Source organism: Protobothrops mucrosquamatus, unplaced genomic scaffold (assembly GCF_001527695.2).
Source record: "Protobothrops mucrosquamatus isolate PMUCROS unplaced genomic scaffold, P.Mucros_1.0 scaffold3781, whole genome shotgun sequence".
In the NCBI taxonomy this organism is placed as follows: Eukaryota; Metazoa; Chordata; class Lepidosauria; order Squamata; family Viperidae; genus Protobothrops; species Protobothrops mucrosquamatus.
Genome location: NW_015389734.1, coordinates 121791 through 149062, shown reverse-complemented (window position 1 = coordinate 149062; position 27272 = coordinate 121791). Strand labels below are relative to the sequence as shown.

Here is a 27272-nt window from a genome sequence, read left to right as displayed (position 1 = left end):
CCTGGACTATTGCAATGCTCTCTACATGGGGCTCCCCTTGAGGTGCACCTGGAGGCTCCAGCTAGTTCAGAATGCGGCTGCGCGGGGGATTTTGGGGGCCTCTAGATGCTCCCATGTAACACCTCTCCTGCGCGAGCTGCACTGGCTGCCGGTGGCCTTCCGGGTGCGCTTCAAGGTGTTAGTAACAACTTTTAAAGCGTTCCATGGCAATGGACCTAGGTATTTGCAAGACCGCCTCCTACCAAACACCTCCCTTCGACCAGTCTGCTCCCACAGAGAGGGCCTCCTTAGAGTGCCGTCGGACAGACAATGCCGGCTGGCGACCCCCAGGGGGAGAGCCTTCTCTGTGGCAGCTCCTGCCCTCTGGAATGACCTACCCCCCGACCTACGTACAGTTGCGGACCTGCGCCTTTTTCGCCGAGCCCTGAAGGCCCATCTATTCCGTGCGGCTGGCCTGGCGTAGTTTGATTATGTTTTAGTGGGGGTTTTGTATGGGGTGTTTTTAGAACAGGCCTGTTATTTAATTTGATTTTAGAATAGAAACTTGTGTATATTTATCATGGTTTTTAGTATCGCCTGTTCACCACCCTGAGTCCCGTAAGGGAGATAGGGCGGTATATAAATTTAATAAATAATAATAATAATGTTACTAACTTAACAACTGCAGTTCAACAATTATCTCACTTAGCTTCAGAAACTTTGGGCCCAATTGTGGTCATAAGTTGAGGACTACCTGTAGTTGATTAGAACCAAGTTGCTGCCAGCTTAAGACATGGTTGTCCTCCTCTGATGTTTTCCTTTCTTTTAATACTTTTTAATTTTTATCTATAGGCTGCCCAGAGTTGTTGCGGAGTTGAGCAGCCTTGATATTGGAATGTGAATGAATGAATGAATGAATGAATGAATGAATGAATGAATGAATGAACGAACGAACGAACGAACGAATGCCCTTACTGGGTGGGTGGGAAATTTGGGGTCTTAAATTAGATGCTAATATGTAGCTTATGTGTCATGCATGGCTAACTTCTACTTATTCTACCATCTAAACCTATTCTATAAACCACTTTAAAAAACCAGGGTTTATTATTTCATTTACTCCTGTCTTCACAGCAGGGTGTTAAAATGGCTCCTTCCAAGGATCAGATTGTGTTTTGTTCCTTGTTGAGAGGAACTAAATCAGTTTCAAAGAGAAACGTCTTTCAAATAGATAACAGTGACACTTCAAAAACAAACCATTCCTGTATCCCACTCTTTCTAAATTTGAATCACTTGGTTGTAAAATATTAAGAGTTTATCAGAAGTAGCCATGCATTGGATCAATCCAATTTATAAATTGTATAGCACTAAAAGTACAGTTTAATGAAGACACCTTAGTTTCTCTTTAACTACAGTGATATAACATACAAAAAATCTCAAGTTTTTCACTGACTTTTAAATATGGGCTAATCTAAGAGAGACTAAGAGAGAAAGTAAATTTCTATTCATTTTTTTAAAATAAATAAATTGTAAACAGACTATGTTTTATTTCTGCTTTAACACTGCAGGGTGGTCTGTCACTAACATACCACCACTCAAATAACCAGCAACAGTGTAAAATGTGAAGTGATTAAATACTAAGGATAATTTACGTAATGGTGAAATAGTGAAATGAAAAAGGATTTTTCTCTCACCCCAAACACAAGGAAGAACACTGGCATGGTTCCGATAGATGAGACCAATTAAAACAGAACTTGAGGTTTCCTTTAAGAACATGTTTATTGGCTACAAAGTATCAGCACTGTCAAAAGTGAAACCAAGACTAAAGTTCCCTCCAAAAAGTTACAGTATACAAAGTTAAATTTCCCACCCCACTACTATGCAATCAACTATGTTTCCCAATAGAATAGTTTAGTGGACTTTCTAACAGAAGGCTCAGCACCCCAGCCCAACGAACAGAAATGACCTTGGTTCCCATGGGACAGAGAATTGTTTAGGCTAACAGAAAAATTCCACCATCCCCATCCCATTCTGGTGGCAACCGAAAATGAGCCAAATGGCTTCATTCAGGTTCATTGCAGAGTTGACAAACACATAATCAGGTTAATAAATCAACTAGTAATTCAAACAATTCCTTTCCAATCTTAGATTGTTTTAAGGCTTGGCACTTTATTTTTTCCCCTTCTCTTAGCACAAGGGTTGAATATCTTTGAAATCCTCTGAAGCATGAAGAGTCATTCCAGACAGAACCAATATGAGAGAGAAATTTCTAAATAAAGTCTTGCTTCACAAGATGTACAGTTTTAGTTTAAAAATGACACTGAGTTCATTAGCTACAGACTTATCCATAATAACTGCTGCTCTCACACATCACCAAAAGGACAATGGTGTCGTATCTGAACAGATGTTTGCTCAACCACAGAGAGCAAAATAATTCCTCTCTGATTTTTGGAATTAAACCAGGGGTGTCCAATCTTGTCAACTTTAAGACTTGTGGACTTCTAAAGCTATGTTTATTCAACTTCTACTGTACTCACCTGGCAGAATTTTACTGTGATAACTAAGAACTGAAAAGGTATAATTATTCCAATTTCTCTGAAAAGCATAATTGACTAGGAAGAAGGTTAAAGCCATAATTCGAACAAAAAGCCTATATAAAGGCAAATTAATCTGGGGAAGCTCTTGGCTTATTTACTTAATTATTTTAGTGCTAGTTCAATGTAAAAGAGTCTCTATTGTAAACACATGGTACTCTGCCTGTTATGATTGTTTTGAAATGCTACTATACATCTTATCAATGTTTAAGAGATAGCATTGACACCAAATTTGGCTGATTCTGAAAAACCAAGGAAGGTGAGATCTGATTAGGGCTTGGTTAACAAACATTCAACAATTGTTTGAAGTTATGACAGCATTGAACCAAGAGGCTTACGGACGGTCCGCAAATTGTGGTTGCTGCAGCATCCCTATAGTCATGTGATTACAATTCAGGTGCTTGGCAACTGGTTTGAAATTATGATGGTCACAGTGTTTCACAGTCATGTGATTACCATTTGCAACTTTCATTGCTGGCTTCCAACAAGCAAAGGCAATGCGGAAGCTGGCAGGAGGTCACAAATGTGACACTGCTCTTAATGGCTGTGTGGAATTTGCTTAATAACTGCAACTTGAATGGCTGGAAGTGCTGTTATAACTTGGCACAGTCATGTGATGTCACACTATGATTGCTTTGTTCAACAATGGACAATTGTTAATTGGTGGCACGGTGGTTAAGTGCAGTATTGCAGGCAAACTCTGCCCACAGCCCTGAGTTTGATCCTGATGGGGCTCAAAGTTGATGTAACCTTTCATTTTTCTGAGGTTGTTAAAAAGAGGACCCAGATTGTTGGGGACAATATGCAAATAATGCTGACATTGTAAACCACCCAGAGAGTGCTGTAAAGCACTGTGGGGCAGTATATGTTTAAATGCTATTGCTATTGCTGAGGACTACCTGTAGTATTGGGTGGAAGTCCAATGTATATCCCAGTGTAGTGGATTAGATTGTCAAAATGTAATACAACTTTAATCTCATGTGATAAGGTTGAGCCCATATATTCTATCTGAGTTGAGCTCAAATATAAGGGACCTTTATTTTAAGCATAATTTAAGATTTACACTATAATTTTTATGGATGAAAGAAAGAAAAAAAAATCACATTAAAATGTTGAGAGAGGAGTTTGGAGACTATACAATGTGGTTCAGAGTATGTGTTTGAATCTTGGACTCACCTACTCCATATAAAAGATAATACAAGCATTTTTCAATGAGAAATGTGGGGGTGTGCAAACAGCAGTGCAGTTATTTGGTTTCAGTGGACCTTGACATTAATTCAAATACATTATTTATACACACACACATAAATATAAATGAACTCATGTTCTATTGATAGTCACTTTGAACCGATCTAGATGGAAGGGAGTAACAAACACTGAATTCATCACCATACAGAGGTGTTCCTGGTGCTTGTTTGGTTACACATATTGCAACAGGGATACATTTCATTATTTTCTCCAGCAGCTCTTGACCTTTTTTCAATCAGTTGAAATGTGGGAATTTAGTGGGGATATAATGGAGAGTTTGGGATCGATTACGTTGGACTAGACTAGACTAGACTAGTTTATTGGCCAGGCGTGATAGACACAAAAGGAATGTGTCTCTGGTGTAATAATAATAATAATACCATAACAACAACAACAACAACAACAACAACAATAATAATAATAATAGAAAGTAGTGGAACAGATGAGAAGGATAATAGTAATATAGTCCTACCACATGGGTAAATATCATTAGACATAAGGCAATACTGTGGGAATTAGATGTTCTGCAGAGTGATGGCACGAAGGAAAAAAACTGTGTCTAGTTGTTCTGGAATGCAATGCTCTGTAGTGCCACCCCAATGGGAAGAGTTGAAACAGTTTATGTCCAAGATGTGAGTGAGGGGTCTGTAGATATTTTCTCAGCCCTCTTTCTGACCTGTGCAATATACAGGTCCTCAATGGAAGGCAGGCTGGTTGCAATCTGTAGTCTGTACCTGTCCTGTTTGGTTGCTGTACCAAACCAGACAGTTATAGAAGTACAAATGATAGATTGAATATTTCCTCTGTAGAATGTATCTATATATAATGGGGAATTATAATCATTGTTGATATTGTAACTGCCTCCTTCACTATGACTTACGGTTTCATTTCCGTATGTATTCTCTTGCAAAATAACTCTTACCGGGCCAGAATATTTAAATGCAAAGCACAAGTTAATCAAATCAGCAATTCAGCTGTGCCTGGAAGCTGAGGGATAGTTAGAGAGGTTAATGCGGAATTCTGAATCCTTTAACACCATCAAACGATTAGTTCATGGATCATCCACTTGAAAAATTCTCAAAGGGAAATCTATTTAGTAACTCTGCTCTAAACTCATAGACCAGCATTACGAGCCATACTAAAAAACATTAGAGGGTTGTTGTAAAAATGGTTTGGCAAAATAGTACTAATAGCAGCAATATACAGTAGTACTTAAGCAGCTAGGTAAAATATTGAACGGACGCTTCCTTTCAACAAAACTTCAGATGAATCACCTCAGCGAAAGAGATTTACGAGACGTGTGAATTGAAGGTAGGTGCTGTGCTGAAGCAGCAGAATAAATCACGGAGATTTGAAATGTGGCATAGCATTATGGAGCCCTTGACAAACTAAGTGGCTTTTCTGCTGTTCCTGTAATGTTCATTTTTGCAACTTCACGTCTATACATGCATAATGCAGGTGTTTCTGTGAATGGTTGATTGGGTTCTCTGACCCTAATATATATGCCAAGCCAATGAGTTACTTATCTCTTTCAACTGTCTTTTGGAACATTTCTGGAGGGACATGGCTGTTGCTTTGGGCAACAACTTCACTTCTCAGCTCTCCACCTCTTTAAAATACCCATCTGGAAGTTATAACTGCTCTCTGCTGATTATGGGTTATTAAATTTCTCTGCTGCTCTGTCAGGGAATTGCGCAGCAGGTGTCCAAATTAAGTCACAGACACGTACTTGTAGTTTTATATAAATAAATATAAAACCACAAGTACATGTCTATGACTTCAATATATACAACAAACTAGATAGTCAAACAAACAGGAGCATCATGAGGTAAATCACAGAACATACAGGGCACACAGAAGGAAAAAAAAGGCGGGGGGGAAGGGAAACTCCCCCTCCACACCCACAGCAACTAATCACAGTGCAGATTGCTTCACGCAGGAGCCAGCATTCTCTAACCCAGGGGTGTCAAACTTGCCACGACAAGTGACGTGTCGTGACGTATCGCGACTTTTTCTCCATTGCCAGAGCAGGAGTGAGCGCATTTTTCGGCATGACACATCCGGCCCATGGGCCAGCAGTTTGACACTCCTGCTCTAACCAATCAACTATAACTGTGATTGCTCCAGCTACCAAATTTAAATACCTTAACATGGTCCTTCCAACTCTAAAGGGAGATTACTCTGAATGTGGGGAAGGGTATCAAAGCTAACTAGTCCAGTGTGCTCACTTGGATTACAGATAGTCCTCAAGTTATGATGGCATTTGGGAGCAGAATTTCCATTGCTAAGCAAGGCAGTAGCAAAGCTCAATGGCCCATGACTGCAATCCCTAGTGATGCCAATCTTGGCAGTCCCCAATACTGTTGTTAACAGAATCTTACCAGTTGTTAGCTGAGGACTCACTTTGATCCAAGCCATTCCCAGCTTGGTCCTTCCCAATCCTAAGCCTTTATTCTTCCAACGTAAGAGACTATCTCCCCTTTTAACTCCCCAACCACCTATTCACCCCCATTCTATGCAATTTTGGCAATCATACACCCTGCCTTGAGGGGCAGCGAGAAGCCCCAGAATCACACTGCTCTGGGGCTGCTTGCCACATTGGGCTCAGAGGTTTCTTGGCACACTGCAAGGACCCCGAGCCTCAGCACAGCATGAAGCCATAGCTGTCTCAGTGTGGACCAGCAGTGAGATGTCAAACCACATCTGCCCCAGGAAGCCCCATCCACTCCATCACAGCTCAGCAGTGCAACATAAAGCTCCAGCCCCAGCCAGCTATCCTTGCTGCCCTGAACTTTGAGGATCCTGCTGCCTCGCGCTCTGCTGCCTGCAGCTGACTTCAATATCTTCTTGTTCCTGCTACTAACAAGGTGTATCCAGCCTGGCCATTCTCAGGGCAGCTGCTAACTATGTGAGATCTTCTTCCTCAGGTCTCATGAAGAAATAGGTACACATGATCTCAGGAAGAACATCTCTTGCAACCATTAGCTGCCTTGCAAAGGGCCAGGCTGGGTGTGCTTGGCCCGCAGAGATAGGAGGAAGATAGCAAAGGTCTAGTGGGGGCAAACAAGTGCAGGGTGGCAGGGGCTGCAGAATGCAGGGGCCCAAAGAGCAGAGATTGGAGGGAGATAGGTGGGTGGATGGGTGGAGTTGAAACATCCCCACGATTGTAAGAGTAGATGATTGCCAAGCGCCTGAATTTTAATTACATGACCACAGGGGCACTGCAATGGTCACACCTTTGGGGACAAGGGGTAAGTCTCATTTGTTCAGCACCACTGCAACTTCAAAAGGTCACTAAACAAATGGTTGTAACTTGAGGATTATCTGTACACCTTTTACAATCTGCACCAATAGGACAAATTTAAATTTCTGGATATCAGTGAACAGATGCCAGGCTAACACTAGCCTAAATATTTACTGAAGGGATTGTAAAGCTGAGTATTTTGTCCCCTTTATAACCTCTTTCTCCCTGACTCACTGTTAGGCACAAGCAACCAGAACCATATGTGAAAGGATCGAGTTGACTATTTTACTGTGTTCTACCTGTAGTACAGGAATTTTCCCCAGACTGCTTGTCTTCCCTTGGGAAAAAACAGACAAGTTTCATGGAACTTGGGGGAATGGTGTGTGTGTGTCAAGCTTATGCTTCTTCTGGCTGTGCAAAGATTCAAGGCTAGTTCCCCACTTGATCCCTCCTCCTTACCTGGCTGGGTGTTTCCCAACACTTACTTATCTTCATTGCTTTGTTTCTTGTGATAGTTGAAAAAAGCTTATTCTTTAAGAATTCTTTGGAAATGTGGATTATTTAAAAGTTAGAGGAAGACACCACTTTCCTGGATTCAACAATCTGGGCTCTTTGCTTAACAGTTTGGAAGCGGCTGTGCTACCCTTTCTTGGCAGTTAAAAATTATTAGAATAGATACTTCTGTTTATACTTACAACTGGGAAAATAGTAAAAGATGGGAAATATCCAATTCTTCTTTGCCCAATTCTCCCGATCCAATTTAGCACATTATTATACATCCAGGCTTAGTGTGCAGATAAACTGCAGGAAATAATGACCCAATATATCCCACTATCCCATCTCAAACTATTAATTTATTTCATAAAAGAATCATATATTCTTGTAAAGGTAACAAAGGCCCATTAAAGAGAATATGTACATATGTACAGGTAATCCTCGATTTACAGCACATTGTTTAGTGATTGTTCGAAGTTACACCACTGAAAAAAGTGACTTATGATCGTTTTTCACACTTACGATTGTTGTGGTGTCCCCATGGTTACATGTTCAAAATTCAGATGGTTGGTAACAACAACAGCAACAACAACAATAATAGAGTTGGAAGGGACCTTGGAGGTCTTCTAGTCCAACCCCCTGCTCAGGCAGGAAACCCTATGCCATTTCAGACACATGGTGGTCCAGTCTCTTCCTAAAAACTTCCAGTGTTGGAGCATTCATAACTTCTAGAGACAGGTTGTTCCACTGATTAATTGTTCTATTGTAACTGTCAGGAAATTTCTCCTTAGTTCTAGATTGCTTCTCTCTTTGGTTAGTTTCCATCCATTGCTTCTTGTGCTGCCTTCAGGTGCTTTGGAGAATAGCTTGAGTCCCTCTTCTTTGTGGCAGCCCCTGAGATATTGGAACACTGCTATCATGTCCCCCCTCGTCCTTCTCTTCATTAAATTAGACATACCCAATTCCAGCAACCGTTCCTTATATGTTTTAACCTCCAGTCCTCTAATATCTTTGTTGCTCTTTTCTGTACTCTTTCTAGAGTCTCAACATCTTTTTTATTATGGTTGCAGTGTCCCAAGGTCATGTGAGCACCTTCCATGACCTTCTGACAAGCAAAATCAAAGGGAAAGTCAAATTCATTTAACAACTTGTTACTAACTTAACAACTGCAGTGATTCACTTAACAATTTTGGCAAGAAAGATCATAAAATGGTTCAAAACCCAATAAATGCCTCACATAGCAACAGAAATTTTGGGCTTCATTGTGTGGTTGTAAGTCGAGAACTGCCTGTACTCAGCATCTAGACAGATTAGTACAGAAAAAAAAAAACTTTCAGATAATTTCTGTAGTTTTAAATACAATGGACTAAATCTCAGAGATTATAAATTCTACATCCTGCACTGAACTGGAAGCCAGTTTAGTAAATCTCAGCCAATCACTCTCTCTTTCAGAGAGAAGGCAAGGGCAAACATTTCTGAAAACATGACAAGAAAATTGCACAGACAACTGCATGTAATTGCCAAAAAAATCAATGCTGATTTGAAGGTACACACACACGCGCGCACACACACACACACACACAGACAGACAAAATGATGTTATCAGTGTAACATTCTTGCCTCTGACTCTATACTGAAGGAGAGAACAGAAGGGGAAATGTACATCCTACCTGCCAATCTTCTTGCCATACTGAATGGCTAACAGAATTTAATATAGGTAGAAATCAGATTTACTTTATTTATTACATTCCAGGTAATCCTCAACTTATGACCACAACTGAATCTAAAATTTCTGTTGCTAAGTGAGACATTTATTATTTGAGTTTTGCTCCATTTTACAACCTTTCTTGCCACAGTTGTTAAGTAATTCACTGCAATCGTTAAGTTATTAGCAGTTGTAAAGTGAATTTGGCTTTCCCATTGACTTTGCTTGTCAGAAGGTCACAAAAAGTGGTCATATGACCCAGGAATAGTACAACTGTCACAAATATAAATAAATAGAGTGTCCCAAGATCATAAGGATGCCACAATGGTTGTAAATGTAAAAAATGATCATGTCACTTTTTTCATGCTATTATAACTTCAAACGGTCATTAAACAAGCTGTAATAAGTCGAGGATTGCCTGTAATAGAATGCCTACAAACCACACTTTTCTGAATGTTGGGTAACAGAAACAATACTGTATAACATAATAAAAACAGTGCATAATAGAAATAAGATCCATTTACTTTAACAATAGGGCAGCATGTAAAAGGACCAATAGTAAATAACCAGTAATTCTAAAAAGAACCTTGGAAAATAAATAATAATAATAATAATAATAATAATAATAATAATAATAATAATAATAATAATAATAATAATAATAATAATAATAATAATAATAATAATAATAATAATAATAATAATAATGAGGAGGAGGAGGAGGAGGAGGAGGAGGAGGAGGAGGAGGTTGGAAGGGACCTTGGAGGTCCCTGCTCAGGCAGGAACCCTACACCATTTCGGACAAATGGCTGTCCAGTCTCTTCTTAAAAACTTCCAGTGTTGGAGCATTCACAATAAAACAACGTATTCATCACAATGAAGATGTCAAGGGAGGGCTATCACAGTGCTATTGAAAAGGCTCTCTTATCAATGAGTTACCTGCTCTTTGATAAGAACATCTGGTGAAGGGCTTAGAAGAAGATTGTTAGGTGCAACAGAGACACTTCTTCAAATAGAATAAGGACATAATAAAAACATGGACACTTCAGACACCCTTTCAATACAATTTCATGCAGGTGAAAGCAATGAAGATATAGGCAAGCAAATGCACTCAGCCACTCATATTTCACTTGTTTGAAGATTTACTATTCTGCATCTTTTCACAGAAAGTTACCTCATTTGGCATCCAAATAAACTTTTTCTCCCAAACCTATTGGCCATTGTTGGAATTTTGAGAGCATCATAAGAGCCTCCATAGAAAATGGCAGCCTTTGTGATACTTCCCAGGATACTTTTACACTTTTAACTTAAACCATTGTCTGTTTGTATGTAGACATAAAGGTAAAGATAATGGTTTTCCCTGTCCAGTCATGTCCGACTCTAGGAGACAGTGTGCTCATCTCCGTTTCTCAGCTGAAGGAGTCAACATTGTCCAAATACATTTCTGTGATAATGTGAATAGCATGACTACAGATCGAGGTGCATGGGATGCTGTTACCTTCCCACCAAAGCGGTACATAATTATCCACTCACATTTGCATGCTTTTGAACTACTAGGTGAGCAGGAACTGGGGCAAGTAACGGGGGCTCACACTGTCATGCACTGATCGGGTCTTGAACCCAGGTTGTCAGCTTTCCAGCTGACAAGCTCAACATCTTTAACTGCTGAGCCACCACTCTATAGACATACCCCCATACAAAGTATTGGCAGCCCATCCTTTCAATGTCTAAAAATGGCTTTGAGGTTTGCTTGCTGATTTACCTGGATAGTCAATTTACTATACTTGCCTTTCCAAAATGATTCTGGGCATCTTATTATTAAAATAAAAACAAGATTGAACTAGAAATGAAATATAATAAAACGTGTAGAAGAGAATCCACCAAAGCGATTCAATAGGTCAATAATCACTTTGGATGGAACCACAAATCCTCCTGACTCAAGGACTGAGGAGGAAAGGGAAGTCATGAAAGGTTTAGAAAGAGAGACAGGGGGAGTCAGGGCCATCTGGGTCTTGGGGAAATGCTTCCAGTGATAGAGAAGGCACATCTCCTGGGTCCCACCAGGTCATACTGCTTGAGTGACAGGGTCTGGAGCTTGTCAGATCTTACTGGATAAGCAGAGTTTATTGCAAACAGTCCTGTAAATAACCTGGCTCTGTGCCATGAAAGGGTTAAATCAGCGGTTCTCAACCTATGGGTCGCGACCCCATTTGGGGTCGATCGACCATTTCACGGGGGTCACCAAGCAAGGCTGTCCGCCATTTTTTCCCCTTTTCCGGTGGGTGCCTTACCTCCCTTGAGCTGGGCCAGCTGGTGGTCGGCCTGCTCCGTCTCTGCCGCTTGCCAGCTACGCCTCGGCTGGCGCAGGGGGCGGAACCATGCATGCGCGGCGCTCCCGGGCAGGGAAAGTCCTCGACTTACGACCGGTTGGGTAATCCTCGACTTACGACTGGTTTAGTCCTCGACTTACGACCAGTTTAGTCCTCGACTTACAACCAGTTGGGGGTCGCGGCATTAAAAAGGTTGAGAATCACTGGGTTAAATAGACACCTCAAATTGCACCTGGAAGCCAGCTAGCAACCAGCACATTCTCCTACAGCAAAAACTATGAGAAGAACGGAAAGACTCACCATCCATGTCTAACCGCTGCATAATAATTGCCAGTTCCACCTCGCTAGGCATGTATCCCAGAGAGCGCATGGCCATTCCCAGTTCCTGCTTGGAAATGAAGCCATTGCCATCCCGGTCCAGGACTCGGAAAGCTTCCCGAATTTCTAAAAAGAAAAAGTTGAATTATTTTCCTGGTGCATTGATTTTCTTTGAACATTGATGCTAAGTCAAGAACAAAACCTGGGCATTGTTCTTAGGAGGACTACAACAGCCTGGCTCTTTGAAATACAGTGAGTCCTTGACCTACAAACACAACTGAGCCCCAGATTTCCTAGCTAAGCAAGACAATTGTTAATTGTTAATTTTGCTCCATTTTACATCCTTTCTTGCCACAGTTGTTGTGAATCACTGCAGCTGTTAAGTTAGTAACACAATTGTTAAGTGAATTTGGCTTCCCCATTGACTTTGCTTGTTAGGTCACAAAAAGTGTTCATATGACACCAGGACACTGCAAACATCATAAATATGAACCAGTTGCCAAATGTTCAAATTTTGTTCACATGACCATGGTTGTAGGTGTGAAAAATGGTCATAAATCAATTTTTTCAATGCTGCTGTAACTTTGAATAATCACTATACAAATAGTTGTAAATTGAGGGTTATCCATAAAGAACTAGAGATCCTTGGCAGTGAGTGGGATTATCCTTTGTTTTTCTAGAGTATTTTTTTAAATCCTTTTTAAAAATCCTTTACCCTCTTAAGCCATCAATAAGTCATATACGTATGTATGAGCATGAATGTATAGATTTCAAGGACCTCCTATTGTCTACAAGTACAGTATGTTGGTAAGTACCATTTTCCCTCTCATGTTACTTAAGAAGTGGAAACACAAATAATACTGAGCTGAATCCAAACCTCTAAGTTTGGGAGAAATTTTTTCTTCTTCTTACAGCATGTATTATTTTTCTATATTTTCTCAGGCACCGTTTCTATCTTATATCTGATCCTCAATCAGAATTCAAAGGAGACGGAAAAAGCAGAACATTTCTTGTATTAGACAGTTTCCCCCTTTATGCCAGTGATTCTCAACCTTAGAATTGAAGTTTAAAGTATGAGGATTCCAACTGCCAAAAATCCCTATCTAGCATGCTGGCAGGAGGATTCTCGGAGTTGAAGTCCACACATCTTAAAGATGGAGTAGATTTCTGGGTAAATCACAAGCATGATCAACTGGAATAGGTATTTCTCCAGTCTGCTAGTCTCCAGTCTCCAGTCTCTCTGCAAAAACTACAAGCCCTTAAACTGCCTGGGAATTCTAGGAGCTGAACTCTCATTGTGGCTGGAAAATACCACAGATGGAAGGGCTGAGCAAAACGTTTTGTGCCACTGGGAATTCCAGAATTCTCCAACAGGAAAAACTCTGTTGCTCATCTTCAAATTTTAATGGAGAATTCCTAACACCAGAAAAGCAAAAACCAAGAGTGTCACAGAGACTAGGCCAGCTATGACCCACTCTTAAATTAACCCATTTTCTATGCAGACACATTGCACTAACTCATAAAACAAACAGGCAACAATTGTGCAACATGTTAGGCCACAGAAAGAAAAAACAAACAAACAAACCATGGTGTTCTATAACCAGAGTTTGGAGTTTGGAGGTATTTATTTATTCAACACATTTATATAATTGTCCGTCTTGTATTGATCTTTAGGTGGCTCCTAACCAACAGTTAAAAACATCAATATAACCTGAATACATAGATCTGTCTATCCAAACCACAAACATTAAGTTGACATTAAGGTTAGATGGCTGTGAAGATGCTATTGGTACTGTTGAGTGTGTATTTAATTTGTTCTTGCTGACTTACTGTACCTTTTTAATTTTTTTGCTGATATTTCATTTTTTTCTACTGTTCTACTACATTGTTAGTTGCCCAGAGTCATATTTGCAAGTTGGGCAGCCACATAAACTGATTTAGTATATATAGTAAAATTTTAAAAAGTGCAACTGCAAAGTTTTGAACTGATCTGGTTAAGTATATTATGCAACCCAGAATCAGGATATTCAAATGCCTGAGAAATCATTGCAAAGATGTAGGCCCAGGGGAGGGAATGTGTGATGCAGTCTGAGATGTCCTTTCTAACCTATTTCCCTATTCATATTTAAATGAGATATTCTAGGTCTCTCTTTTTTTCACCTTAGTGTGCAAAACAAAAAGCTGCAGTGATTTGGGGGAAGAGTGTAAGTAGAGAAAACTATACAGGTAGCCCTTGACTTAACAACCACAACTGAGCCCAAAATTTCTGTTGCTAGGTGAGACAGTTGTTAAGTGAGTTTTGCCCCATTTTACAACCTTTCTTGCACCGTTATTAAGTAAGTCACTGCAGTTGTTAAGTTAGTAACATGGTTGTTAACTGAATCTGGCTTCCTCATTGAGTTTGCTTGTCAGAAGATCGCAAAAGGGGATCACATGACCCCGGGACACTGCTAGTATCATAAATATGAACCAGTTGCCAAGCATCTGAATTTTGATCATGTGACCATGGGATGCTGCATTGGTGGTAAGTAAGAAAAAAAAAGTCATAAGTATTTTTTGTCATTGCTGTTGTAATTTCAAACAGTCACTAAACTAATGGTTGTAAATCAAGGACTACTTGTAAGTCAAGAGTACTTTTTTAGTATTAAATCCCCTCTCTTACTGGGAAAAAGAAAATTGCAGCTGAATTTTTCTTTTGGAAATGATGGAAGAAGAAAATTTATTGTATCTCTCTTTGTGGATACCTACAGACACAAGCACATTTTATATAGATTGATAGATACAACATACCATCAAGTCAGTGTCAGTTTTTAGCAACAAAATAAGTACGACTTCTGGAAAAAAATAAATACAAAACACACAATACATGGGGGTTTTTTTCTTACCAAAAGAGGGAGCTATAATACTGAATACGAGTCATAGTGTCACAGCACCCTAATTGAGGGGAGGGGGGAAGCTTCAATTCGGCCACTGATGAATCAGAACATTCTGTGTATAAAATTCCTTTTAAACTTTCTTTTGCATTTCAACAAGAACTAATAACAAAGAAAATTCATTGCTGGCATCTGTTGTTATTATGCTCCACTGAGTCATAGCCAGCTCCTGCTGATTCTACGGATAAAAGTTCTCCAGGTTGTCCTGTCTCTCACCATACTAAGCAATTTTTGCAGGTACATTTCTGTAACTCTGTTTTTCTTATACGCTATTGGTCTCTTCTCCTTCTATCCATCTTCCCCAATTTGATTACCTTTTCTATAGAAACATGAGCCCAGCTCATGTGCTCCAAATATGATATCCTTTGTTTCATGATTCATGCACCATGGGTGCTCTATCGCTGGAGGTTTTCAAGAAAAGATTGGACAACCATTTCTCTGGGGTGGAATAAGGACTTCTGCCTTGGGCAGGGGTTGGACTAGAAGAGCTCTAATGGGCCTTCCAGCCCTATGATTCTATGCTACCAGGGAGCATTCTGGCTTGATTTACTCTAGCACTGAAGAATTTATTCTTGAATAAAATAGAGCTGGAAGGGACCCTGGGAATCTTCTAATCCAGCCTCCTGCTCAACAGGAGAACCTATACCCGTGGTGGCGAACCTATGGCACGCTTCCGTGTGCAAAAAAAAAAAAAAGGTTCAATCAATCAAGTCAATTTCAACTTCTCGCAGGGAAAAATATGATCTCGCAAAGTTGGAATTGATTGATTGAACTTTTTAGTCCCACCCAGTCTGCCGTTATCACGGCAGCCGCGCCCACCCAATAGACCATGCCCACCCAATTGGCCACACCCATCCAATTGCCAAACCCACCCAATTGGCCATGCCCACCCGGCACCCGACGATACATAAGTGGGTTTTAGATTGCAGATTGGGCACTCGGTCTCTAAAAGGTTCGCCATCACTGACCTACACCATCTCAGACAGGTGACAGTCTAGCCTTTTCTTAAAAATCTCCAGTGATGGAGCGCCTACGATTTCTTATGGCTGTCCAAGGAATATGAAGTAGCCTTTTCCATCATCATAACTCAAAGTAGTTGATTTCCACAAAGGGTACAACTTCCATCTAGATCAGGTGTATCCAACCTGTGGCCCACAGACCACATGGCAGCCCTGGACAACTAGTAATGTGGCCCCACAAGATCATAATTTTTTAATATTATTATGTGATTTATATACGTTACCTATATTACAACTTGAATTGTAAGCCATCCAGAGTCATTGACTGAGGTGGGCAACCATATAAATTAAATAAATACATAAATAAACAAATATATATTTTACATGTAGCTCAAGACCTCTTTACTCAGTGTGGCCCAGGCAAGCCAAAAGGTTGGACACCGATGGTCTAGACCAGGGGTAGACAACCTTGGCTCTTTTATGACTTGTGGATTTCAAGTCCCAGAATTCCCAGCATGGCTGGCTCAGGAATTCTGGGAGTTGAAGTCCACGAGTCATAAAAGAGCCGAGGTTGCCTACCCCTGGTCTAGACACTGTAACGATGCATGCTTGCATTCTCTTTCAAATATATCACCTGGTAGTCTTCTTGCCTAATTTCCATGTATTCATTCCATTTTTTTAAACATTATATTCCATCATTAACTCCTTTCTATGCCTGTTTCTTATGACATGGATGAGGTTAGAGCTTCATATAATATCTCTGATTTCTTTGACTAGATCCTTTATGCTTCTCAATCTGACACTTACTTGTGTTTGTCTACACTTTGTGTTAGCTTTTGTACTCATGTCAGAAGCACAGAGACTCTTCCTAGTCGAAAGGATCACTGTTGTCCTGGGGATGCCCAGCTGGGGCTCCTTTCATGCCCTCAACAGGAACTGGAGGGTTGAGAGAGCTCAACCCTGCCCCATAGCAGCTCTCGGGTTTCAAATGTGGGCTTGCTAACCTCCTGCCCAGGGTTCCAACCACTTGAGCCGTCGTGCTCCTTTCTGCGTTAGCTAAACCAACACTACAACCACACTGTGTATACAGGTAGTCTTTGATTTACAACCATTTATTTAGCAACTGTTCGAAGTTACAACAGTACTGCTTAAGTACATGTAAGTACACTTTGACACAATAGGTTTTTTTTAAAAAATGACTTACTGGTCCTTACACTTACAACTGCTGCAGCAGCCCCACAGTCACTGCTCAGAATTTGGGTGTTTGGCAACCAGCACGTATTTATGGCAGCTGCAGCATCCTGGGGTCATGTGATTGCCATTTGCAACCTCTGCAGCCAGCTTCTGAGAAGCAAAGTCAATGGGGGAAGCTGGATTTGCTTAATGACCGCATGATTCACTTAACAACTGCAGTGATTTGCTTAGCAGCAGTGGCAAAAATTGTCATAAAATCAGGCCCAACTCATTTAACAACCACTTTGCTTAGCAATGGAAATTCTGGTCCTGTTTCTGGTTGTAAATCAAGAACTAACTTTACATATCTGCAAGTTTTTTAACTTGTGTTGGTGCAAGGATAAACAAATTGCTGCATGTTTTTAGTTTTGGTGGCGATGCTCAGTAAATAAGTGTTTTGTCTGAAAGTTTTTGAACAATTTGGTGAATCATCCAACAATTTTTCACAATAAATTCTGCCTGTAGTCTACTGTCCAGATTCCCTAATTCATATAAATTGATGCAGCATAAGAAATTGATCCAGATATTGCTGCTAGCACCTAGGTTCATTATTGCAAAACACTAGAAAATTAAAGAGAATATTTCATTGGAGCAGAGATTCAAATGTGAGGAAATTGCATTGGCAGAAAAAAAATAACATAGCAAAGACTTAGGAAAAGCCTGAAATGAAGAATAAATGTATAATTATGATTAAAATGTTTGTATGTATACATTTATATTACATAAATACACATATTCACAATTTTTCTGTCTACTGTATTTCTTTTTGTAATTTTGCATTCTCTTTTTTTGTTTCAGTTTTGGACTTCTGTTTCCAAAACAAAACAGTAATGATTTTGCATACCATGCCTGTCAATGCTTCCTTGAAAAAGCCACTTTTTCCTGGGTTTGTATTGTTTCATGTTCCCAGGAAAATACATATTTGAGAAAAGGAAGTGCTGATAGCATTCCCAGATCAACTTCAAAGCGCTTTGTTACACCTTGTTACTTCAGTAACCGAAACATGTGCTTTTTTTGGCTTGCACAGTTACAATGCAAGCCCAAGAAACAATATGGATTTTTTAAAGACTTCCAACAGATGATGGTCATGGTGGCTTTGGTGTACACATCCATGCCTGCTAAAAAACAACTTCTCAGACTTAGGCTCTTAAAGTTGCAGACCCCTACAATCCCTTAGAATGAAATGAGACATACAGTATATCACTGATTTTAACCAAGCTATCCCAGTAAATCTGGAGAAAGACACAGTGGCTAACAGATTGGAAGAAGTCAGTGTATATTTCAGTACCAAAAAAAGAAGACTTAACAGAATGCAAACCATTGTACAATGTTCTTAATTTTACAAGCTAGCAAAATGATGCTTAGGATCAAACAACATATATTAAACTGCTACATGGAAAAAGAGCTGCCAGATGTTTAAGATGTCTTTAGAAAAGACCAAGATCAAGAAACAAGAGACATTATTGCCGATACATATTGGTTAATTGGGAAAGCCAAAGAATAGTGACTATGTGCTTCATTGATTATAGAAAGGCCTTTGATTTTGTGAATTATGTCAAGCTGTGGAATGTGTAGAAAAACAGGAATTCCAGAACATGTTGTCTTCATGAAAAACCTACAGTTCAAAGATGTCAGGAAGACACAGTACAGATAGAACATGTTGAAACAAATTGGCACCAAGTTGGAAAAGGAATGTGACAAATTTATATACTCTCCCCCTATTTTTTCATCCTATACACTGAATATATATTAAGGGAAGTGGGTTGAAAGACAATATGGTTTTAAAACTGGGGAAAAAAACATCAATAACCTGTGCAATGCCCATGACACTTTTCTGATACCCAAAATGCAGAGGATCTGCAAGCTCTAGCAAGATGGGTGAACCTAGTTACAGTGGCAATGGGGACAATGTTGGAAGGCTTGAAAGACCAGGCAGGTCAGGGAGAGATCACCATGGGGAGAAACTCTATGTATAGTTATGTGATTCCTAAGAATGGAAAATGACTTGATGGAACATAATCAGTCAATCAATCAATCTAAAACTGAGGGCTAGAGCACAGCTATCCCTTTTAAGTCCATTCTTCATGAGAGCATGGATACAAACTTGCTTTCTTGACTGCAATACAGAAGACATTGGTCAGTGTGTTGTTCCAGAAAGTTTATTTCAACAACCCTGAGATGCATTAGAGTTCTTCCATCCATCTAATCCAAACCAATCCTGCTTGGCTGCCAACTCGAAGTGCTGCCACCTGTAAGACTCCCCCTTTCCAAAAAAAAATTAAAATTAAAAATAGCTTTCCAATATCAGTCAAGATCATCTAGATATCTTGGTTATTTCCAAAGCATTCAAACATATATCTATCTACTCTATCAAAAGAAAGGCTGAGCGCCAAAGAATCGAGGCCTTTGAACTATGGTGCTGGAGAAGACTCCTGCGAGTCCCTTGGATTGCAAGGTGATCAAACCGGTCAGTCCTAGAGGAGATCAACCCTGACTGCTCTTTAGAAGGCCAGATCCTGAAGTTGAAACTCAAGTACTTTGGCCACCCAATGAGAAGGAAGGACTTACAGGAGAAGAGCCTGATGCTGGGAAAGATTGAGGGCAATAGAAGAAGGGGACGACAGAGAATGAGGTGGCTGGATGGAGTCACTGAAGCAGTAGGCGTGAGCTTAAATGGACTCCAGAAGATGGTAGAGGACAGGAAGGCCTGGAGGAACGTTGTCCATGGGGTCGCGATGGGTCGGACATGACTTTGCAAGTAACAACAACAACTCTATCAAATATCACATTGACTTGCAATTTGTTTTGTAAAAAAAAAAAAATCAAATTAACTCTCATGCTTACAGTCCCTAAAGTGTATATTTTTTGGCATTTACAAATGCATATGGTAATTTGCAATGAATATATGTGAGCATGTACAAATCATTTTTTTTAAGATGACAGCATTTAAATCTGTCTTTCAAAAAGCACAGGGAGAAAAGCTTTTATTGCAAGGACAGGATAGATGGTGGAAGGAAGGAAAGGTCTTTATATATTTCTTTCTTTTTTATTATTCCTTCTTTGCACTTTTTATTTTCTTGACTTTCTCTGAGTTTAGTTTGTATTAGTTTGCATTACTGTAATTAAACTCTTCAATGCAAATATATTAGAAAATAATAAATAGAAACAGACCGGGCTAATTTAATTCTAGGACCTTGCAAACGTCTCTGGGGATGCCATTCAGGGTTCAGGTGAGTCTCAAAGCCAAAACTGCTTATGAGACATTAAGACTGAGTCATAGCTGCAATTTAAAGGTCAAGCATTAAATGATGTTCAGAACGGAGCCAAGGTTTCAATATTTGGTAAACCACCAAATAGTCAATTATTCCATCTCTCCTCTTTTCTAATATCAAGGATTGCCAGCTAATCACTTAGGATTGGAAACGGTTTCACCTTCGTTTCTCCTTCCTCTTCACTTGCACTGCTACCCTAACTTTGAACATACTTACATACTGTAGAGGCCTCCTTGGTTTCTATTGAATACATCACTTTTACCCAACAAATAGCTTTTTTCAAGGTACAGAACAAAGGAAAGTGCACTTGGTCTTTTATTTTCCTTCTCCATGTATATCAATGGGTTCAATACAGGCATTCCTCGATTTATGACCACAATTGAGCCCAAATTTTCTGTTGCTAGGTGGGACAGTTGTTAAATGATTTTTGCCCTATTTTAAGACCTTTCTTGCTACAGTTGTTAAGAGTGTCAACGCTGCTAATATTTTTAGAGTTAATTCAGATGATGGTGGGGGGGGGGAGGAGAAAGATAGGACTGCATGCGGGAAGAGAATGGAAGAGAACCTTTGCCTTCCACCTGATAGGAGAACGTGATATATGACAGCAAATTTGGGGAGGGAACATGCTGATAAATTAATTGCTCAGGGGAAGAGAATTTAGTTCTTAGCATCCCTTTGGTGTGCCAATATGTTGTAACATAAATAAAAGACTTTTTAGGAAAACAATGCCTGGAAGTTCTTTGAAGTGTTTCATTAGTCGGAACCTGACAAAGAGAATGACTGCAGTTGTTAAGTTAGTAACCCGGTTGTTAAGTGAATCTGGCTTCCCCATTGATCTTGCTTGTTAGAAGGTCAAAAGGGGATCCCATGATCCTGGGACAGTCATAATATGAACCAGTTGCTAAGCATCCAAATTTTGATCACGTGACCATGGGGATGCTGCAAAGGTTGTAAGTGTGAAAAATGGTCATAAATCACTTTTTTCAGGGATGTTGTAACTTCAAACAGTCACTAAATCAACTGTTGTAAGTTAAGGACTACCTGTATGGATTAACCAATCACTGCTCCCTTTGGGTGGCAGCTACTATTTCAGTCTACACTTATCTGGGTCTTCCTGCTTTTTAGCTTTGTTTTTTGGGGGGAGATGGAAAGGGGGGAACTGAACCTAAAGAGGTCACAAAAATTGGATTTGATGTTACAAGCAGCCTGGAAATCACTTGCTCTGCATTTCTGTGCATGATGAAAGAATTATTCCAGAAAATATTTGAAGAGTTGCTATTGTTCCAAGGAAAGAAGGAAGGAAGGAAGGAAGGAAGGAAGGAAGGAAGGGAGGGAGGGAGGGAGGGAGGGAGGGAGGGAGGGAGGGAGGAAGGAAAGAAAATTAAATAAAAGAACATTGGATGCTTTTCTTGCAAGAATAGGATAGATTATGGGACACTTTAGTTTTTAAAAAAGGCAACTCTGTGAGGACATGATCTGTAATTTGTTTTGGACAATCTTGAGTTTTCCTGACATGGACAGGAAGTTGGACTAGGAGACTAAAGGCAGGACAAGAAACAATGGATGGAAACTGATCAAGGAGAGAAGCAACCTAGAACTAAGGAGAAAATTCCTGACAGTTAGAACAATTAACCAGTGGAACAACCTGCCTCCAGAAGCGGTGAATGCTCCAACACTGGAAGTTTTTAAGAAGAGACTGGACAGCCATTTGTCTGAAATGGTATAGAGTTTCCTGCCTGAGTAGGGGGTTGGACTAGATGACCTCCAATGTCCTTTCCAACTTTATTATTATTATTATTATTATTATTATTATTATTATTATTATTATTATTATTATTATTATTATTATTATTATTATTATTATTATTATTATTATTATTTACAAGATTCCTTCTTAGCATATGATTCTATGTGTCCATGGAGATGCTCAGTCATCCAGGTCATGGTTGTCCAAAAGATGCTTTTTCAAAAGGCAACTGGACTTCCTTTGTCACTTTTCATCCAAGAAGCTTCTTCAGTTCTGAAGAATTGAAGTTCAGTTCTGAAGAACTGAAGAAGCTTCTTGATTGAGAAGTGAAACATCTTCAAGGAAAAACAAAGAGGTCCAGTTGCCTCTTGAAAAAGCACCTGTGGGATGTGATTCTGTGATTAGAATCACACTTGGCAGGGAGAAAACGGAGAAAGATACTTTTTTTCCCCTTTCCCTAAACACAATGACAGAGGCTTTCCAATGATGCTGGAAGGAGTTTTAAAGCAAAAAAAGAAAGGATTTTTTCACACTAGACATATTATGTAAATAGTGGAATGCATTGTTAAAAAATGTGGTGATAGACATTAATTTGGATGGGATTGTATAAACGTATGGAAGACAGAACTATCAAGGGCTTTTCATCAGAAAGATTCAACATGATCTTCAGGTCAGGAGGATCCATGCTTCTAAAGGCCACTTGCAGAGGATCATGGGCAGTGGAGAACAACTCCGTTTCCTGCATGAAACCACTCAGAAGCATCAACTCAGTTGCCATGAGAAACAACGTCAGCCAGTGGCCTCATCCAACCTATTCTTAGGTTCTAATACCAAGGGTATTCAATACAACATTTTATTTACTTATTTATTGTCACATTACTATCTTTCCTTTCATACAAGAGGTGAAGCAGTAAAACAGCACTCATTTCCGTACAACCACAAGTTTTTTTTTTTTTTTTTTAAGATTGGGTTCAGAAGGAGTGGCTGGCTTAAATTCAATGTATTTTCCAATTGGAGGATGATTAGAAGCTGGAGAATAGCTTGACTCTAGCCAACACTCCAGAAGACAGGCTTAGGATACAGGACGACCTGGACAGACTTGAACACTGGGCGCTATCTAACAAAATGAAATTCAATGGTGAAAAAACTAAGGTTCTACATTTAGGCAAGAAAAACCAAATGTACGGGTATAGTATAGGGGGTATCTTGCTCAATAGTAGTAACTGTGAGAGGGATCTCGGAGTCCTAGTGGACAATCACCTAAATATGAGCCAGCAGTGTGCTGCAGCTGCCAAAAAAGCCAACACAGTGCTGGGCTACATTAACAGAGGGATAGAATCAAGATCACGTGAAGTATTAATACCACTTTACAATGCCTTGGTAAGGCCACACTTGGAATACTGCATCCAGTTTTGGTCACCACGATGTAAAAAAGATGCTGAGACTCTAGAAAGAGTACAGAGAAGAGCAACAAAGATGATTAGGGGACTGGAGGCTAAAACATATAAGGAACAGTTGTTGGAATTGGGTATGTCTAGTTTAATAAAGAGAAGGATGAGAGGGGACATGATAGCAGTGTTCCAATATCTCAGGGGCTGCCACAAAGAAGAGGGAGTCAAGCTATTCTCCAAGGCGCCTGAAGGCAGGACGAGAAGCAATGGGTGGAAACTGATCAAGGAGAGAAGCAACTTAGAACTAAGGAGAAACTTCCTGACAGTCAGAACAATTAACCAGTGGAACAACCTGCCTCCAGAAGCGGTGAATGCTCCAACACTGGAAGTTTTTAAGAAGAGACTGGACAGCCATTTGTCTGGATCTCTCCAGGGCAAAATTAACCACTACACCACACTGCCTCTAGTCCTAAATATCAATCTGTCTCTCACCTATATACCTTTCAAAACAAATAGCTGAGCAACACATACACAATAGTTAAGCAATAAATATTGCTTAACAGAAAAAGAAAAGAAATCCAAATAAGTCAGCAAAACAAAATCCTTGGCATGCATCACTGCCAACTGTTTGCTGTTTTTCAAAACATTTTATTGTACAGTAATACGCTCCAGCAATTTTTCAGGTCAGTATTTTATTTTAAACCTGTTCCTGTTGAAAATGTGGAATGTAGTGTTTATAAGCTTGCAGTAGCAATTTTAATTAAGCTAAGAAACATTGATCATCCCAACTACATAAGGATTTGAATTATGTTCTCCCCAATCTAAATCATTGTAGTGAATGGATTAGTCTGCTTTTTAAAAAAAAAAAAAAAAAAAAAAACAATGTCCGATCCTTCCTTCCTTCCTTCCTTCCTTCCTTCCTTCCTTCCTTCCTTCCTTCCTTCCTTCCTTCCTTCCTTCCTTCCCATTGAGTCAATCCCATTGTTTGAATAAATATATCCAATGCTCATGGCTTTCTTTCTTTCTTTCTTTTTTTCTTTCTTTCTTTCTTTCTCACACTTTCTCACTCACTCTCTTGCAATTGAAACAGACTTGAATCTAGGCAGTTCTTTGAACAAATGCATACAGCTTTTTTGACAACAGTTTGTAATTGCCTCCTTCTTAGGGCTGAGAGAAAGTGACTGGCTCAAGGTCATCCAGGTGGCTTTGCGCCTATAGTGGAAACAGAAATCATACTCTCCAGATTTCTACCCTGATGCCTTAAACCACTACTCCAAACTGGCTCTCACCATGTCAATTTCACACATATTTATTTATAAATCTGCTCCATTCTGTTTATTTTTTTTTTCTTCCATTCAATCTTGTTTGATTCTTGGAGACTATCTCTGCAATTTTCTTGGCAAAGTTTTTCAGAAGTAATTTGCCATTGCCTCCTTCCTAGGGCTGAGAGAAAGTGACTGACCCAATATCATCCAGTTGATGATATTGGTGGGACTGGAACTCTTGGTCTCCTGGTATCTAGACTGATGCCTTAATCACCATATCAAACTGGTTCTCATTTCTTTATTAGCCTGCATCACAATCAAATCTAGCAAAATTGTGTAGAAAAGTGAAATCCTTAACCTTGAATGTGTTTCATTTTTCTATCTAGATTATCTATCTATTGTCTGCCTGTCTACCTGTCTGTTGTTTATCTACCTGCTGCTGTCTGTCTACCTGTCTATCTATTGTTATCTATTTACTTGTTATCTCTCTCTCTCACTGGAAAACTAAAAGAAGAGAAAATGCAAAGTATATTTATACTCCAATCTGCACATAACTTCAGGAGGTATGAATCAGGAGCGTCCTAACTCACAAACATTTAATTTTTCAAACATTTCAACAATGATTTATTTTGACCTTACAACTGCACTATGGCTGTGTTCACCTGACTGAACACTGATGGATATTCTTCCAATCTTTGCCCTTGCAAAGTAATCTGTATCCAATCCATGCCAGCTTAACACATATTCAAACATTAGTCCAGTCTATCAATGTTTTGCATCATTCTGAATTTTAAAAAATATCTTTTTATAGCTCATCTTTCTGCTCCGATGAGCCTTCAATATGTCTAATAAAACTGAAACAAAAACCTTGAATATAAAAAGCTAAACCCAGAGATCAAAAAATAACACTAATGTAGATATATAAAAAAGGTAAGGTAAAGGAGTCCTTGCAGATTTTATTTTGCTAACCTTTGCCGACTATAGGGAGCAATACTCATCTCCATTTCAAGGTCATTGAGTCAGCGCTGTCCGAAGACGTTTCCACAATCATGTGGCCAATATGACATCACAAAATGCTGTTACCTTCCCACCTATTTATCTACTCACATTTGCATGCTTTAAAACTGCTAGGTAGGCAGGAGCTGGGGCAAGGAATGGGAGCTCACCCCATCATGTGACGCTCAGGTCTCAAACTTGGGCTGCCGGCTTTCCAGCTGACAAGCCCAACATCTTAACCTCTGAGCCACTGCACCACCTCCAGTGCTAAAATAATTTAAGGGATTAAACGGCAGGTGAAAGAGGTGTATTTTTAAACATATTCTGTAAGTTAAGGAAGTGGTAAGCAACCCAGAAGAAGGAATTCTCCTATATGCCAGAAAGATACATAGCTGAAAGCTTATTTTCCATCAGACTCTAACACACTTTATTAGAATCAGGATAAAAAGAATGCTCCAGAAACAGTAGCAGATCAAACAGTAGAGGATAAAATGTCATGGCATCTGTAAGAAAAAGTTGCATCTGGTACAAAGCCAAGCCTATTCATTTATAAGGTCATTTAAAGGATGCACAACTCAAACTGCTTATGTTTCTGCTTGGGTGAGCCCTCAATGTGTCTAGAAAAACCGAAAATGAAAAGCTAAACCCAGAGATCTGAAAACGATCCTGAAACAAATCCAGGACTAAAATCTTTAAACAATTAAATGCTTGGTGAAAGAGTCGTATCTTTAAGAAAAGTTCTGTTAATTGACAAAATGGTAAGCAGTACACAGGAGTTCTCTTGAGAACCAGAAGGACACACGTTTGAATGCTTATTTTCAGACAGATGCAAACAGACTTTTTTTTTTTTTAAGAAGGAAGACAAAAAAGAACACTTCAGAAATGTAACAGAGCAAAACTGGAGGATCAAATGTTACGGCAGCTGTAAGCAAGAGTTGCACCTGGTGCAAAGCCCAGCCTATTCATTTATAAGGTCATTGAAAAGATGCACACACCCAAACCGAATATCTGATAGAAATTACGGGGTCAGCTGAAAGAGATGCTAAGAAGAAGGTATCCACTCTCTGTGAATGGCAACTTTGTCATTGGCAGAAAAATCTACCTTAACTCAATTGAGTAGGAAACAAGGGGTCAGAATAACAGTGTTGGAAGGGACTTTGGAGGTCTTCTAGTCCAACCTCTGGCTCAAGGAGGAAATCCTAAAATGTTGGACTATATGAACTTTGGAAATCAATTTAAAACAGCCATAAAAGCGATTTATCAAAAACAATGTGCTCAAATAATTATCAATGGAGATTTGACAGAGCTTATAGACATACAAAAAGGTACTAGACAAGGTTGTCCACTTTCTCCATTATTATTTGTATTGTCTTTGGAAATCCTGTTGTCTAGAATTAGAGAATCTCCAATGATTAAAGGCTTAAAGATTTCTACTAAAGAATATAAGCTTAAAGCTTTTGCTGATGATTTAGTTTTTACATTGACTCAACCAATTGAATCATTGGAATTTTTGTTACAAGAGCTGTATCAGTATGGCAAAGTGGCTGGATTTAAAATTAATGTGAA

The 27272-nt window shown here is 39.5% G+C and overlaps 1 protein-coding gene across 2 annotated transcripts in view; it reads right to left on the bottom strand.

Moving 5' to 3' along the window:
* Positions 1-27272, bottom strand: part of CALN1 (calneuron 1) — a 134680-nt gene that overhangs the window by 51523 nt on the left and 55885 nt on the right. For both annotated transcript variants that reach the window (XM_015827545.1, XM_015827546.1), the window contains exon 2: positions 11893-12036. In XM_015827545.1, coding sequence (XP_015683031.1) covers positions 11893-12036 — 144 coding nt within the window. The remainder of the gene's footprint in view (positions 1-11892; positions 12037-27272) is intronic.